At 52.1% G+C, this 17,252-nt stretch overlaps 1 protein-coding gene and 1 long non-coding RNA gene across 2 annotated transcripts; both read right to left on the reverse strand.

The window, feature by feature from the left end:
* Positions 1–542: 542 nt before the first annotated feature.
* On the reverse strand, positions 543–6,886 carry LOC128270769 (protein Gawky-like). The gene is made up of 9 exons (XM_053008187.1): positions 4,399–6,886; positions 3,767–4,368; positions 3,314–3,688; positions 2,706–3,235; positions 2,500–2,641; positions 1,926–2,429; positions 1,484–1,859; positions 1,018–1,379; positions 543–841 (listed from the first exon to the last, which is right to left on the reverse strand). The coding sequence occupies exons 1-8, from the start codon at positions 6,884–6,886 to the stop codon at positions 1,234–1,236; spliced, it is 5,163 nt and encodes a 1,720-aa protein (XP_052864147.1). The 3' UTR covers positions 543–841; positions 1,018–1,233.
* Positions 6,887–7,084: 198 nt separating this feature from the next.
* On the reverse strand, positions 7,085–10,290 carry LOC128274283 (uncharacterized). Its single transcript, XR_008269294.1, has 3 exons — positions 9,879–10,290; positions 8,853–9,705; positions 7,085–8,112 (listed from the first exon to the last, which is right to left on the reverse strand). It is a non-coding gene; the product is annotated as an uncharacterized LOC128274283 (long non-coding RNA).
* Between the last annotated feature and the right edge of the window lie 6,962 nt (positions 10,291–17,252).

The raw sequence follows: 17,252 nt of genomic DNA on the forward strand, positions 1-17,252 counted from the left end.
TTTTCCTCCTAAAATCAAGGAGAAGAAAATTCGTGGTTTCTGTTTTCAATTCTCACTATCCCGCCCTCGCTACGTGTCACCTCCTAATAGTTTCCGTTTTTGTGTATCCAACGTTCCCCCACAGTCAGTGGATAGTTTTACGCTGACGAACAACGAAAGGGACAATTTCACGTCACGGAAGTGGAAGGACGACTTTTGGCCCAAAACAAAACTCACCAGAGCTCTTCGGGTCTACCCTTTTTGCGCATCTTTCTCTCGCTCGCTCGCTCGCTCGCTCGCTGTCCCTTTGGCTAGAGCTAGTTATTTTTTTTTTGTTTGACTTGCCGTTGAAGCGAAAATAGTACACCCAATGCGATTGGCATGGGCATTTGTTTTCTCGTGTATCGCTCCGGCCTTTTGTGACTGGTATTATTCGACCTCACACTCAGCATGGATTTTGTGGTTTTCGTTCCCCCATTTGCACACACCATTCTCTACTAAACTTATTATTGGTTTCCTTTTTCTCATTCTCAATTATTGATACTTTCATCTAAAATATATAATTATTTAAATTGTATAAGACTACATTTAAAAAAAATGATAAAAACATTCACAACACCTTAATACTACGCCAGACGCGAAACCGCTGACTTTGAAAAGACACTTTTTAGGTTTCTTTTTTGCTTTTTGTTTTATCCTCTCTTCACGTATTTAGTTAGCGCAGCACTACCACCACTCGGCGGGGGGCGGTTTAATGTTGATGTGTTCCGCCCCAGCAGCAAGAGCATGCCTGTTTTGTTGATGTGAGTTCTGGCGCTTTTTCACCTTCGTCTCCATTGTTTCTCTCGTCCCGTTAGTCTACCTTTTTGTGCACCACAAAGAAGTGAAAAGGAAAGGAGCAAATTAAAAGAGAACGATTAGTAGGAGCAGACAGACCGGTAACCGGCAGGACTGAAAGGACAGGTTTCGCATGAGAGTGCACTATAATGATATTTGCATAGCGATCCGAAAGTCAGTCCAGTACGCGGTGTCACTTACCTTAACTATCTTAAGAGAATAACTTTGTTTATTACTTGTGGGATGTGTCGATCGAGCAAAGGTAGTGTGTGAGAGAGAGAGAGAGCTGGGCTCCTATTAGTCTTCTACCCATTGCTTCGCGTCGCATATACTTAAAACTGTTTGCAGGGTTTGGTGGTGGTTTCGGTGTGCAGGTTAAGGGCCAACTTTCAGTTCGCTTCCAACCAGCAGCTGCCCTCAATTCAGTTCGGTGCCAAGCAGGCTCTCCGGAAGCAGGGAGTTAAGATTCGCCGGGGTGCCACGATCGCCCGGCCCGCCATCCATAGCTGGCCAAAGGCTGGGAACCGCATTGCTCGATCCCCACGCGTTGACACTCCAAGCATCTGGAATTACGGGGCATTTCAAGGGGAATTGTACTTTAACAACCTTCTGGACAAAAACAAAAGTGTGCGCCACAATCCGGTACACGTTCCGCCTTAGCCCCTACCTGTGACGACCGAGTTGGAACGGCTAACGCTTGGCTGAGATTGCTGTGCGGCTGCGAGACGCCAGTTTTGACCAACGGAACCGCCGCCCGCACCACTGACACCACCGCCACTGCCGGTCAAACCGTTCGTCATGCCGTTGCAGGAACCGAGAGTGCCGCCGAGGTGGGACAGGATGAACTGCACATCGCTTTCGGTCGGTATTTCCGCACAAATCGTCGTGTTGCCGAGTGGGCAGTTATTGAGTGCTTGCTGCGCTTTCTGGGCCTCTTCACGCGTAGAATACTTGCACAGCGTGATACTGTGGTTCGTGTACGGCTGGAAGTTTATCAGTGGACCGTGTTGCATGCACAACGTACGCAATGTCGCTCCGTCAATCTGCAAGAGGACGAACATTGTTGATTGGCAGCCGAAAGGAGCACGATAAATAGAAGGAGCACTTACTTGTGCGGTAAGGTTTTTAAGCAAAATCCAGGTCGATGCCAAGTTGCTGGCCGAGGACGACCCCGTGTTCCACGAGTTGGCACCCTGAGCGCCGGAAGTGTTCCAACCATTCGAGTCCACCTTGCCACTTCCCTGCTTTCCTCCCAGGGATCCCATCATGCCGCCGCGACTCTTACCACCGAGTGACGTGTCCCACAGTTCGGCCGGCGGCATGGTGGGAGTGTTGCTGTCCTGCCACGGATTTTTAGGCACCTTGGTAGCACCGGACCCACCGTAATGGCCACTCTGCATGCTGCTCCCGGACGCACCGCCCGACGGATTGAAGCTCCAGGTTGATTCGGTGGGCGACGATTTGCTGTTCACGACGTTCGCGGCCGAGCTGCTGTTACCCGAACCGCCACCAAACAGATTCGATTCTTTGGCCGCGGCTATCGACAGTGAGTTGCGGGCCACGCTGCCGGGTGTGATGGTGGGATCATCTTCGATGCGTGTCGCTTGGGTGCCCTGTGAACGTGAACGTGAGTCCGTGAATGCTCCCGTAGAAGAAGTAGGATAGGGAAAGAAGTTGCCATACCTTCCACGGTTTTCCGGGCTCAAACTCAGGCACTAGATCACTGAACGCGTCGTTGCTGCCTGGCCAATCCTTGTTCTCCTGTGTGCTTGCATCCGGCCACCCGGAGTCGCCGCCCAAATTGCCGCGCCCGTTCGACCAAGGACTAAAAAAAAGAGGAGGGACCATTTAACTGAAATTCGCGTTGCGGGAAGGTGCGACCATCTTACCTATCATCTATGCCCGATCCGGATGGACCCGACTTGCTAGTGGCACCGGGTGCTCGCACAAAGTCGCCCAGATCCGGACCGTCCTTATCGAGGACGCTCGGTCCGGTGGCACTAGCTGCCGGCAGCTTCCACTGGTTAAGCCGCGATTGCTGGCTGCTGCCAACGCCGTACTGGGGACCGCTGTCTTTGAGCGCCATGTCCGTGAAGCTGCCGGCCAGGCCCGAAATGTCGCCCGATGTGCGGAACGGATCATTGTTGGTGTGGCCAGCGGCCGCAGCGGCTGCCATCGCCGCTGCTACACCGCCCGGATGCGGTGGTTGCTGGTGCTGCTGAGGTTGCTGTTGCTGTTGCTGCTGCTGTTGCTGTTGCTGCTGCTGGTGTTGCTTCAGATAGATCGATTGCTGCGTCGCGATCTGGCTCTGCAGGCTACTGATCTGTGATTTCAGTTTGTTGATTGCGAGGGTCATTTGGACCGCATTCACACCACCGCCACCGGTGCGCGCCAAGTTGTTTTGCATCACGTGTAGTTGCTGTTGCACAAAGGAAAAAATGGGGCCAAACATTAAACATCCGCGGGAAGGGGACACGTCTTTGGCGTCGCTCTATACCTTTATGTGATTCAGTAGCTGGTTGAGCAGCATCAGCGTTTGTGGGGCGAGCGGTTGGTTTAGAATCTGGTGATCGAGATAACCGTTCTGAACGGCGAGCTGTATCTGCTGCACCAGCACCCGCAGCTGATGGTTCGATATATGTTGCGATTGTGCGTTTGATTGATTCAGGCCACCGACACCACCACCACCGGCCCCCGGCTGTCCGAAAGCACCCGGCGGCCCGTTTCCACCCGGTCCTCCGCCTCCGGCTCCGGCCCCTCCACCGCCGTGGCCACCGCCGTACTTCATGCTGTTGAAGGACGCTCCTCCGCCGCCGGCAGGGCCATTGCCCCCACCGAACACTCCACCACCGCCCAGCTGGTTTTGATTATTCTGCAAAACATCACGGAACACGTTAAGAACCTGGAATCTCCCGCCGATCTCGGGGAGGAGGAAGGCAAACGAACTTACCTGCTGCTGGTAGCCCATCGGCCCAACAGCGGCCGCGGCGGCCGCAAAGCGCCCACTGACACCGCCGCCACCGACTCCGGCGCCGACGTACTGATCGCCGAACGCGCCCGTTCCATGATTGTCCGGGCGGCGCCAGTCGTTGCCGGCGGCCGCGTTGCGATTCAAGATCTCCAGCGCTTCCTCCATGTTCATGGTCATGCGCAGCACACTCTCCACGTCCTCCTTCTTGTGGCCGTGTTCGCACAGCGTTCGGTACTGCTTGCTGCAGCGCAAGATGTCCAACGCGCTCATCTTGTTCGGTGGTTTGTTCGGTGGCATACCCCACTCCGAGATGTCCATCCCTCCGACACCACCTCCGACTCCTCCTCCGGCGCTTCCTGGCGCTCCGGAGCCATCGTTCCAGCCGGCTTTGCCGCCCTTCTGGTTCCACCCGTGGCCACCGCCGGTGCCACCGGTGGCATCGTTCCACAGTGAATTGCCTGCCATGCCTACGCCGCCGCCGCCGCCGCCACCACCGACAGCCCCCTTGTCGTCCCAGTTTGAAACGCCCGACGGATCATCGCCACCACTCGCTCCTCCCCAGTTGCTGCCACCGCCGCGCCCTACAGCGCCACCGCCGTTGCCCCCGAGACCCGGATTCTGGCCCCACAGATTGTCGGGCTTCATTGGCCCACCTGGTCCACCCACCGTCCCGCCGCCGCCGCCGCCACCACCGGCACCACCCATGCGTCCGACGAGACCGCCGGCGGCCATATTGGTGCCTCCGCCGCCCATCATCGCGTTCCGGTGCATCGAGTTGCGTCCCATCGCTCCACCGCCGTCGACTCCACCACCCGAGACCGGGCCACCATCTTTCCAGCCGGACATGTTGCCCGAGTTTTGCCGACCGAGCGCGTTCTGGCCCCAGAGTGCCGTTCCGTCGTCCATGTTGCGTCGCATTCCCCCACCAACGCCGGGTGGTCCTGCACTGCCGCCGGCACTCGGGTCATCCCAGCCGGACGACCCGAGCTTACCGGTTCCGGCTCCACCCGCTCCGTTGTTTACTGCCGCTGCCATCGGCCCCGTAGGCCACTGGCCGCCACCGTTGCCGCCGCTACCAGCCACCGATGGTCCGCCGGCGCCGGGTGTGCTGGCCGTCGGTGCCATCTTTGGCTGCATGCTCGCCATCTGGTGCTGATCCCACAGGCCCACGTTGCCATTGAGGCGCCCGGAAATGCCACGCGGATCGCCACGGATCTCCCGATTGCCGTCCATCGCGCTGGCGATGCGCATGTTGCGCATATCGATACCGGCCGGATCCAGACCTGCGCCGCCGCCCCCGCCGGGAGCCACCGGGTTCCCGACACCACCGCCACCACCGATTGCTCCACCGCGACCTTCTCCGCCCCAGCCGGGGCCGCCACCGACCGAGGAACCCCAGTCGCTGTCCTTCTTGAGCCCTCCGCCGGCAGCATTCGGTGCGATCGCTCCCGGGCCTCCACCACCCCACATGCCGCCAGCTGGACCAACGGGTCCACCACCACCGATGGGGGCCGCATTCCAGGGGGCCTGGGACTGTGGCTGCGGTTGCTGGGGCCCACCAACGCTCAACCCTCCACCGCCGCCGCCGGGCGGTTGATCGCGCATTCCTGGACCGGCTCCTGGACCTGGTCCACCGCCGTTGCCACCGACCGGGCCTTGGGGCCCCATTGCCGTCACTCCGCCGCCGCCGTTCCACACGCTACCCGGTTCGTTGGCTTCGTCGTCTTCGCCCCACGTTCCACCGTAGTTGTTCTGGGGACCCCAGGTTTTTGGCACCGGTTGTAGCTGCTGCGGCATCTGGCCACCGTTGCGCAGGTTCGCCTCCCACAGCTCGGTGCCGGTGTTCGTCTTCCACATCGGTATGCCCGCCGTCGGCCCACTGGTGGCACTGTTCGGGTCGGTTTTACCGCTCGGTTCCGGCGACGCCGGCACATCCCACTGGGTGTCCTGGTCGACGTTCTCCGAACCCCAGCCGTCCTGTGCGAACAGAGCCTCACGCAGCGAATTCAGCTGCTCCAGTTGATTCTTGGTTGCTGCACTCGACTGCACCACGGCACCGGCGCCGACGCCGACCGCTGCTCCCGCTGCTCCACCACCGACTTCCGGTTGTGCTGGTGGCTGCTGCTGTTGTGCTCCTCCTGCCGGAAGCTGCTGTTGGGACGGTTGTTCCGCCGCCGAGACTGCATTGGCACTGTTGTTGTTTGTGTTCCCCCCAACACCGGGTGGCCCCGAATTGGGTGCATTTTGTGCGTTTCCTGTGTTCCAAATACCCCCAACGCCGCCGTCCATACCACTGCCTCCTCCTCCAGTGGCTGCACCACCGGCCACCAGTCCACTGGCCGTTCCTTTCGAAGACACTTGCTGCTGCTGCCCGGCCCCAGGAGTGGTGGCGGCTGCTGCTCCTCCTGCCGCACCGGTTCCACTAGCGGTGGAACCGTTCTGTCCTCCAACACTACCCCATGCCGTGGAAGCACCAGCACCCCCTACCGGTGGCTGCTGTTGCTGGGGGCCACCGCCGGCTGACGGGACCCCACCACCGGTGGTTGTCGACGATGCCGAGTTGGCCGAGTTCGCTTGTTGCTGCTGTTGCTGCTGCTGCTGCTGGGCGCTAAGGGCTCCCCAGGAACTGCCGGTCGGATTGTTGGTGGCCGCCGGTGTACCCCAGGCACTGGTGCCATTGTTGAGCGATTCCTCGCCTCCACCACGCAACCGCATGCGGACCGCAAAGGGCGCCGTGTCACGGGTTTGCTTTTCGCGCACACTGAGACGGTGCAGCTCATCGAACGTCATCGGTTCCGATGCCATCCGGGTGGTCCGTCTTTGTTTCACCCCCGGTCCCTGATCGCCTGCTGTCAGCGCCGCCAAGTGGTTCGGTGGTGCAGACGGTTCCGGACCGTTTTTGGAATTCTTACTGGCTACAATTTGGTCATCTTCCGCGTCCCGCGTCCTCGCCAGTAACATCTGCTTCTCCTCCTCCGCCTCAACAACTACATCGCTACAGTTAGTTTCGTTTACAACTATCAGGTAATCAGATGAATCACATTTCATATTCACAGTGTCATTTTCGTTACTCCGCTCCGTCTGCTTCTGCTCCATCATCTTGAACACGACGATACCGATGATGCTGGAAATGATGATGATGATAATGATGATGCTGCTGTTGCTGATGATAATTATGACCACGACACTGCCGGACCGTGCCGTGCCGTGCCGTGCGGTGCAATGGTCACTACTCCCGTTCAAGGATTGGAGCTGACACAGGTACGGGTCGATGATAAAGGTCGAAAACGTCGATACGTGAATGTCCGCCACCGTCCGCCGAACGCGACTACTGGAGAAAGGCCGGCTCTGGCGGTGGAATCGGTAGATAGCGGCTGCTGTTGCTCGGTTGGGTGTTTCGGTTGTGTGTTCGAGGTGGAACACTGGCACATAATAGTGATGATACTGCTGCTCTCCCCGTTTGCTGCCCGACGTCGACGTCTCTCTGACGTTGCGCACACGGGTTAAAAGCGGGCCGGAGCAGTGCGTGGGAAGGATATCGCTGGTGACGACCTGTAACAGCAGCAGCTAGAGCTGTGTTTCAGACTCAACGTACGGTCCGGGGTAAGGTAAGATTTCTGCTTGGCGCATCCGGGGTCACAGACAGACAAATCGCTCCTTACAGCAGCAGCAGTAGTTGCACTCTTAACTCCAGCAGCACTCTCTTCGAACCAGCGAGCATCGAGGTTTAAGTAAATTCATAAAAGCGTATTCAGACTTGTTGTTGTTGTTGTTGTTGTTGGTGAAGTAGTGCCGAGTAAGGATGCCGGTTTGCTGTTGCTGCCCGATTCTCTAGTACGGCTCTCCGGTGCCCAGCTTGATGGAGGTGGTAATGGTAGCGGTAGTAACAGTCGCGTGGTATTAGTGTTCTTAGTACTAAGAATAAGATCAATTGGTAAGCGTTTCACCAGCGCGTCCACAGAGACAAGAATCTTGGCAATACTGCTAGGAATCGTTAATCTATTGGAGTTTTTGGTTGTTTTGTTCGGCGCTACCAGTAAATAGCTCTCTTCGTCTTCTCGGCGTTCCTCGGCGCGGCGGATGACGATACACAGGACTAGCGGAAAGAGTTGCCCGCGTGCCCGTTGCTCTGCCCGTGCGCTGGAGGGCCCAATTTGCCAATTTGCCAACTTGCTGCTAGCTGGCTCTTTTTCCGTGCTATATTCTCTACTTTGTGATTTGACAATATTTTCGTTTTGGTATGGCAATCGTAAAAATGCGCTCTCAATGCGTTGAGCAAGAGGGTGGCCGACCCGCGTTTTCGATTCGTCGTTGCTATTGCTGCCCTATTGGCGAAAGAAAGGAAATGAGCGAAGAACGTTAATTTATTTAGGCATTCAGTTTATACTTTATCAAAGTGTGCATAGCGCGCTTCGCTTAATACTAAGTTGTGGTGACTTGGATTGATTTGGAATCGGTCGAAAGGCTATTAAGGGTTAACAAAACGGCAAAGCATACTTTGTTAGCGCGAAAGATGGTAAACAATTAGTTATTTCTTGCTTGTTGCATCTAAATTGAGTGTTCAGCTTTTGATTGCTAACATCATTACACAAAAATACCGAAATCGTTGTGATTATTCGTTATTGTTAACAAGTTTTATCGTTCTCGTTAACAAGCACGTTTCCTACCACAACGATGCACATTCCAGTTACTTTTACTAACTACTGTTTCAACCGTATCATCCTTCCACGTTGTGGTAGGATGATAAGAAACAAAACCACGTTCGGCCCGGCCGTCGATTAGCGCTTATCAGCGCCGGTAGTCAGATACACGGTGTTCGCTTTTTTTTGTTCTCTTTTCCTCAGAACCGGCGCAGTGCGCTTTTATCTTTTATTCAGCATCACTAGAGACTGGAATGTTTTTATGATGGCCATTTTTCACATCTTATTTCATCATTACTCCGTTAGCTCCGTTAATTTTCACCATCGAGCATAAATAAAAAAGCAGTACAGAGGGATAGAAATCAGTCATTCAACAAGCACGGCGATTAGCAGTTAATAAATAAATAATGAATAGACAAACTTACCCTTTGTAAGATATACTTTTGCTGCTGAGGATGCCGTTTATGAGTATGGGGAGTCCAAGGAAATGCTCCTTAATTCTAGCTTTGTGAGACTTTTTGGTGATCGTCCACTAGAACCGGGTTTCTACTTTTGCACTATCGAAGGTGGTTATCTACCTTTTGACTGTCTTGTTGTCTTCTGTGACTCTCTCTATCTCTCTATTTCTTTCTTTCTTTCTTTCTTTCTTTCTTTCTTTCTTTCTTTCTTTCTTTCTCTCTTTCTCGCTTTCACTCTCTAGCTATTACTTTGTTCTTATGTTCGTTGCACTAACGCGTTTGTTAATAGTTTCCCAATGTACGTTCACAAATGCGCACAATGCGCAAAGTGGTATTGTCACAGTCAAGAAAAGGCTACTGGCAAAGGTGCACACCCGTTCACACGGCAACAGGCAACAAGTTCGTTCGTTCGGTCCACCAGGCTCAGGATTGTTTAAGCTTGGGGATCTTAGCAAGCTCCGTAGTTTAACACTTCTCCTCGTTGATCCAACGAGCACACTAGAACTTGGCTTCGAGGCAATGGGTGCAGTTTGCTTGCAAAAACAGTGTTAGATCAGTTGCACCCTTCCGGATAACGCGCTGCACTCTCACTTGTCTTGTCTTAAGCATAACGCATAACTTGGGGAACCGTGGTTTGGTAATATCTAATCCGTTTTCGGTGTCTTATCCTTGTTCGCTGCTCTCGAAGCACATTTACGTGTTGGAACATTCACACTTTCAGCCGGATATCGACGAGATCCGTTTTTGACGGAATCATACCACAGAGTAGTGGGACGCGGAAGAGGCAGAGAACCCGTGATGGCAGGCAGCGGACGTCGGTCTAGAACGATACGATGCATAAACCACTAGGTCGCTAGGTTTCAGTTTTCTGCGGCAGGACTAGGTACGATGGCTCGATATACATGCGCGATCATCACTCAATCACTTCCCCTCCGACACCAGTCATGACCGTGGCTCGTTTTTGATTTTCGTATATGATTTTTTGTTGTTTACTTCTCCGTTCGTTTCGTTCATCCACTGGCCGTAAGCTGCACGAGCTATTGCCGATTGACACCACTCGTCGGCGATCGATCCAGAAGTGTCCTGGGCCCCGTCAGAATGCCCCGCAGTGCGCCCCGATTGCCACGGTTTTCCGACTGACGGAATTTCTTCCGGCGCCACACTCTCGCGCCGTTCGCTGTTGAATCGCGGGTGCAATTATGCAACCTTCTCCCTTGACAGCTGAGCCGCGACCGAACAACCACTGCTGCAATCACCGTTAGCCGTTGTGTGCCGCTGTGAACCAGGGCGAGGGAATGAACACAAACACACACATACACACAGACGGACTAACACGCGCGCGCGGTCGTAGTTTTCAACCCCCACACGGGAGTGTAACTTTTTTTCGCTCGGCACCACCACCAGAGTGTGTAGATCTAGAAAGGGAGGAAAGCAAAAGAACAAATCGTCAGACTCATCTCAACAATATGAGCAACGCGGACAAGCCTTTTCTGTTTACAGCGCGAGCGAAACAACAGCGATTGAACCTGTACTACCGAAGCACTAACACACTCACGCTCACTATTGGTTTTTGGTGCCCATCTAGTAAGCCACGGGAACGTACGTACCGTGCGCAATGCTGACAAGCTTTCATTCTAATTTTTCACATAAAATCCCCGCAAACTTTTACCCTAAAACCGAATTTGCCAAAATGGAAAGCAATTGCACTGTTTCATTCAACTTAACTGATCAGATGATGGTGGTTTTCGTTCGCATTTTCAAGGCACAAATTCTTCTCGCCAGAATGGCGCACTGGACTACGCGCGGGGGGGTGCTAAGTGAACACACCATTGCTTCAATCAACTAACATCAGTTGTGTCCGCTTTCTGTCGTCGTGTTGCTCCTAGAATTTGCTCTAGTTCCGACCGACCGACCAGGCTGCGTTCGCTTAGAGCGAGTGCTGGATGATTTTTGAACCGCAGCCGACAGCAACAGCCACCAAGTTGCTATGATCGCGATGTTTTCTCACCGTTCGCTCGCAGTTTTCCGCCGCGTTCTCATGCATCTGCGTGCGTGTGTGTACGCGCGCTGATCCGACACGATGGTGTTCTCTATTTCTCATTGCACCTTCGATTCTTTCTCTATTCTCTCACCTTTTTTGCTCGCTCTCTTGCTTGCACTTGCTCTCTGCGCTCAAACTAACTAGGGTGAGCCTGTCCTTGCGTTTTGTGCGCTACGATGTCGTCGTCGGTAGGTGAACTAGGCGGAAAGCACCACCGCACGCCGTATACCGTTCGTACGAAACACTAATATGTAAGTTATATTAAACCATTTCTATTTTAGGGACACATCACTTTGCACGAAAGCAGCAAAATCCGTGTTAACCAGCACGCGAGTGATCGAACGACAGTAAGGAAGATGAGTTAGATGGCGCAAAGATAGCTATAGCAACACGATACAATAGGCCAATAGGGCCAACAGCGAACGGTTGGTGCTACTGCTCTATCCAGTCTATCCAGTCTCTCTATAATTGTTCGATACATTTCAGCGGGCAACGAAACAAGGTTTTCAAACAATCGAAAAATCAATTCGGAGGTGGTATTCGGAACTTTCATCTCGAGCCTGAAGCATCCGGGACACAATAGAGCAGACTCACACTGAGAAGCCGGAGTACAAACGAGGCTCGTTGCTTCATGACAGTTTCAGAGCTGGTCCTCCACGGAGCCTACGCAGTTTTACTGTTTCTCGAAGCCATTGCTGATATTGTTGTCCGCGAATGTCGAAGTTACCAGCGGTACCGGGAGATGTGTGCGCAGTTATCACCCGCGATCCGTTAACTTCCGTAGCCGTGATTGCGCTATGTGTCAATGTTTGTGGTTTTTAGAAGTAAAAAAACAGTTTCGTAGCTTTGACGTCCGTTAAACTAAGTAGCTATTTTACCATCCGACCGATTTCCCCCTCATGCACTGCCCCTCTTTCGCGCACACACTCTCTTCAACGCACATACACACACACACACACACATGCATACGCAATGTCTAGAGAAGCTGTGATTTTATAGAGTTTGTATTATATCTTAAATACCTTTTTCGTCAAATTATATGCTGCTGGGTACTGCGGAGCAAGTAGGCGTAGGGCGGTTGCAAAGCAACGTAGCACACAATCTGGGGTGCATACACCGCGCGCTCTGCATCACAATCGAAACGGCGCACACATTGCGGTGGTATCCGACGGGTCCAACCGTTCGTTCCCAATATTATTGCCCGTGGTGCGGTGGTGTTTTCTGCTGCTGCTGCTGAGGGAGGGGGGCCTTTTTTCGTCGTTCGTTTTTCGCACTGGCTCCGCCGAAACTGCGCTATATAACACGCTACACTTACGCACGATCAGTCGGTGTATCACTTGCGAACCACTTTCGCCCGATTAGACTACTATTTATCGCCGATTTTTGTGTAAGAAAAATACTTCACATATACTGGAGCCATCGCTCGACGATTGGCCATTTGCAAATATCGTTCTGACCGTTTTTCGTTTGCTAGCGATTTGCTCGGAGCAGCAGCCTCATGCATTGGTTGATGCTGCCGGGTTCAGTACTACCAGCCGCCATGACACGCAGTGACGTTCCAAAGTTAACGTTTGGACCGATTGGGGCGTTTTGTTGAAAATGCTAAAAATGTTGAAAATGCATTCAGCACCAAACTGTTGGTAAGAAACATTGACACGGGAGCTAATTAACTTTTGGCAAATTGTGAAATATGCATTTATTCTTGAACGCGTCTCGTTAAACAACCGGAACCATGTTCGTTCCGTTCCCAGTCCCTGAACTTATCGTTTTGGAACTGTTTGCAGCTAATAGTTTTTCACAGCGTATTTCACAATGCTTACGAGTTATGTGTATTACACAAGATAATTATCAAATTTGTAGAATGTAGGCTGCAGAGTAGAATATTCTTTCGTTTTAAGCCAACCGCTCATGCAAACACCTTGAATGAACGCAGCACTGGTCACCCTATGCTTGACTACAAAATTTCGTGTTTTAACTAGTAAACAAAGATAGGACAATTTTCGCCCCTATGCAGATTGCGCGCCAGACTGAGACCAAAGATGGCTGTTGAGCGTGCCACGGCAGAATGAACTAAACAATAAAAAATACCACAAAAAGCTCGTTCAACCGATAGAATTCGGTTCTGCTCAAGCAGCTCAATAGCGAGTCGGAAAATTAGTTGTACTTCGATCGTCTATTTCGGTAATTTACGGTCTCCGCGGAAAACGATGTGAAGTAGCCAGTGAATCAATTTGTGTATGGGGCGGTTTGCACATTCGCGGCTGCGATATCGATTCGGGTGTTCGTTCGTCCAACCAACAGCAGGCGTTGACCCGTTGTGCGTTGCATCGCAGTGCAAAAACCAGCAGAGTGCAAGGGAAACACTCAGTTTCCTTCTGTAGTATGATAGGGAATACATTAGAGGAACGCAAAGTGAAATAACTAACCCACCGGACCAAAGCTGTAGAACCACCGTGAAGGCGTTGAAGTGCTTTCGCAAAACAGCCGTGCAAAGTCATTGGCATGTTGTGAAAAGTATTGTGTGTGTGTGTGTGCATTGCATTATTTTCGTGAAATCATATTCAAAGTGATGTGACGGAAAGCATAAGCAACCGATAGCAAAAGTCGAAAACACTGCGATAATTGTACGCTACGATGGCGGTAGTTGCCGATGAGAAGGTGAGAAACGGGTGAGAAATTAAATTCTTAAAGCTCTACAGTTCGAAAAATGAGGCCGCTGCCAGTCGCGAGAGTGAGATGCGAAACGGAATGCGTGTGAGAGAGAGAGAGGCGCGCAGTGTGTGCGCAGCCCGCCTGTGGTTGGGCAGCGAAATAAGTTTCGTCTGTCAGGTCACAGCCGTTTGTGGCGCTGGTGCTCGAGAAGTCTCGGAGAGAGAGTGTCACGGAATAAATCTATTTCACAACAGAACGGTACGCATATTGAAGCGTGTTTCGGTGCGAAGTACGATTGCGTGATAAGACGAAGGTCCAAAAAATCTTTACCAACCATTAATTCTGGCTCAGAAGATCAATTACACTCAATTCAACTGCGTGGCAACGACCTTTTGCTATGGGACGAGACGAGCTGTTGAGAATTCTTACGCTTCTCTTTGCATCGTTCGTATTCACTCGCACAGTTTATAGATGGTCAAAACATTGACTGCGAGGGAAAGGGAGCAACATATCAGGTGACGAAAAAAGAGTGTGTAGTGAACGATTTCTGGACGATTGCTGTGAAGTGCCTTCGGGCAAGTGTTTTCTTCATATGAACAGTTTATTGGTTGACGATAGTTTTCTGCGATTCCCTAAGTATTTTCGGGTTAGTTCGCTCGCAGGTTGTCGGTAATAGCGAGTGACCTCGACGCAGAAAAGCTCTAGAGAGAAGGTGCTGCTATGAAGTAGAAGAAAACAGAGCAACAGGAGACTGGCTGCGCGAAGAAAGCTAGTGGAGCGAATGCGAGCGCGTAAGTGAGTGACTTGTAGAAAAGAGAACGATGATGGACGAAACAAAATAGTTTATGTAAAAGGGAAAAAAGCAAAGACAATCAAAAGTAGAATACGTGCAAAGGAGTAGTGGAAAGTTAGTAATGTAAACTAACTCGTTGTTTTTGCAATGTGTGCTTCATGTGATCAACTCACAACTCACAGGAAGAGTGAGACAGCTATAAGGCACCAAAGTGAAATGAAGTGAACGCTCTCTGAAGGATGAATGAGATCGAACTTGCGAATGTGTGTGGCGGAAGAGTGTGAGCAACATCGATGATTGAGCGAGAAAGCGCACTGCTCGAGCAAAGCAACCATATGATTCCGGGACGTCGTACATTGAACGTACAAAATGGTTGTTATTTCCTCTTCTCTTGGGGCAATGAATTTGGGTGTTTCGTTGAAAGCAAAAGGGTTGCCCTCGGAACATAAGTAATTCGATTGAAGCAGGCGATAAAACGTTTGCTTTTGTGCGCAAAGATTTTAATAGAACGGTAAATTGTATTAGTTGATTGTTAAGCATATATTCTATCGCTACAGGGTAAAGTGTACAGATCACCAGTTAGCATAATTAATCAGTTCGTATGCCGTGCTGTTGCAGTTTTTTGCAGTCGTTATACCCCAAACAAAGAGATATTTGGAAGCAACGAACGCTTGCAAGAAGAAAGTTATAACCAATCCTACAGTGGATCTAATCCGCGTGTTAGTGTGCTAGTCGCTAGGCGATGCTGAGCCGTGCTTTTAAGTCTACGTTGCACTGTTGATGCACTTTTTTTTTTTTTTTTTTAATTATTTTCCCGATGTGGGAAACATCCTGTTTCTCCCCCCCACCAGGGGCCTATCTGGCAATGTGGAGGGGCAGGAGCGCGATGTATCATCGCCCTTTATTACATATTTACATAGTACATATTTACATATAGTTCTACACTAATACAAGGCACGTTCGCAAGCCGCGGATATAGGCGTGTAAACAGCCTCAGCTCCGCTACAAGGAGCTGTCACTATTCCGCTCTTGCTCTGCACAGCCGGTTAATAAGGAACAAACCGTGGTATCACAAGGTTAATCACAAACAGTTAACAGAGTATTCGCGTGAGTTGTGCCAACGTGGCCAACTTATCCTGTCGCAGTTGCAGCAGCAGCAGCAGCTGCGGCTGCAGCTTCGGCTTCAGCTTCCAGTCGTTGCTCTACGCGCCACGCCTGTTGAAGTTGCTGCGTTACGGCTCGGCAAGCCCGGGCAAAGCGCTGCCAGCACTCCGGGCTCCGCAGCATCTCGCTCGCCAGGTTGTCCGGCGTGAGGGGGGTGTGGCCGTCATCCGCCAGCAGCTCCGCTCTCTCCCGCTGGAACCGCGGGCAGTGGAACATAGCATGCTCCGCTGACTCCGCGGCACCAGGGCACCAGGTGCAGTCAGGGGATCGTGCGAACGTCTTCATGTGCAGATACTCTCGGAAGAAGCCGTGTCCCGAGAGCACCTGGGACAGATGGAAGTCCACACTTCCATGTTTCCTGCTGACCCAGCGCGTAACGTCCGGGATGACTCGGCGAGTCCAGCGCTGGTACCGGCTAGCGTCTGGTGTAAGTCCCTCGGCCGTCCACTGCTCTTGCCACTGGCTGATGGTGCGCAGACGCTCTCTCTTGCGCAGGGCCGTCGCGTGCGGAGGGGGATGGGTGTCCTCCGTTGGCTGCCCAGTCGCTGGCCATCGTCGCCCTATGCAGCGTTCGTCCTCCTGCAGCAGCAGTACGATGGGCGGCATGCTGGCGAGGACCGTGGCCACACTGTAGGAAACACTGCGAAACGTGCTCGCTACACCCTGCGCCAGTGTACGCTGCATCCCGTTCAGGCGCCGCTGGTTGCTCAGTATTTCGAGCCCGGAGGGTCGCTGCACCCATAGCGGCGCTCCATACCGGGCGATCGAGATCACCGCGTTCGCGATCAGTCTGCGTCGGTCGCTCGTCTGTTGATGCACTGCATACTTATGTTCGAAATCCCCCAGATATGTATGCTGTAGAGTGTGCAATTGTACCGGTAGTGATCAATTCAAATCAACCAATCCATGCCTTGCGCCTCCACTAGTACGTCGCTGTTGTGCCACTAAAAAAGGTTTCACAACAAATTAGCGCGTACACACAGTGGCATAATATTTATGAGCACCTCCGTGAAAAGATGCTAGCGCTGTTTGTGTGTTGGTCGATGGGCGCTCTTGCAGTACGTAAACAAGTTACGCAAATTCTAAAGCCGTTACTCGAGTGGTGTGTGTTGGTATGATATTTCAGGCAAAATGTGCGCAAAAATCAAGAGTAAAATGTGCATCTCTTCATCCATCTTTGGTAAATCGGCGGCGAATCAAGTGTGCAAGCAATGCAGCAACACTTTGTACGTGTTGAAACATAAACATTCTGACACCAAAACCTGAAATGGCTGACCCCGCGCTGTTGGCGGGGGGTGTGAGCCCGATTCCATTCTCGAGTGAACGTCGTGGCCTCTCACACAATGTTGCTGGGTGTCTGATGAACATTTGGAAAAAAGAGAGACAGCGAACGAGCAGCAGCAGCTGTTCACCCTTTCGTCGGGTTGATGTTTTGTTGCGGATGTGTCGAAACCGACCGAAATAGGCGGGTTAAGCTGGTCACTGATGCTTCGTATGGCAATAGAAGATCTATCATGCAATCGTGAACTGAAAAGCATTTTATATTGCCTACTTTGTGTACATGTACCTTAATGTTGAATAAAATTACTTGTCCGCTAATCAAGTCGTGCAATTTTTTATGTTCACAGCTTACCTTGATCGCTCCTATCAAAAGCAATTCTCAACATCCTTAGCGGGCCAGTTAATAGGGTGCTACGGTGTCGTTGGAAATTGTTCC

The sequence above is a fragment of the Anopheles cruzii genome, chromosome 3 (genome assembly GCF_943734635.1).
Source record: "Anopheles cruzii chromosome 3, idAnoCruzAS_RS32_06, whole genome shotgun sequence".
Classification (NCBI taxonomy): Eukaryota; Metazoa; Arthropoda; class Insecta; order Diptera; family Culicidae; genus Anopheles; species Anopheles cruzii.

Coding starts and splice junctions, on each gene's coding strand:
- LOC128270769 (XM_053008187.1), bottom strand. CDS start 6,886: ATGATGGAGCAGAAGCAGACGGAGCGGAGTAACGAAAATGACACTGTG. Junction 3,689..3,766: donor CGATGGGCTACCAGCAGCAG/GTAAGTTCGTTT, acceptor GATGTTTTGCAG/AATAATCAAAACCAGCTGGG. Junction 2,642..2,705: donor GGATCGGGCATAGATGATAG/GTAAGATGGTCG, acceptor TCTTTTTTTTAG/TCCTTGGTCGAACGGGCGCG.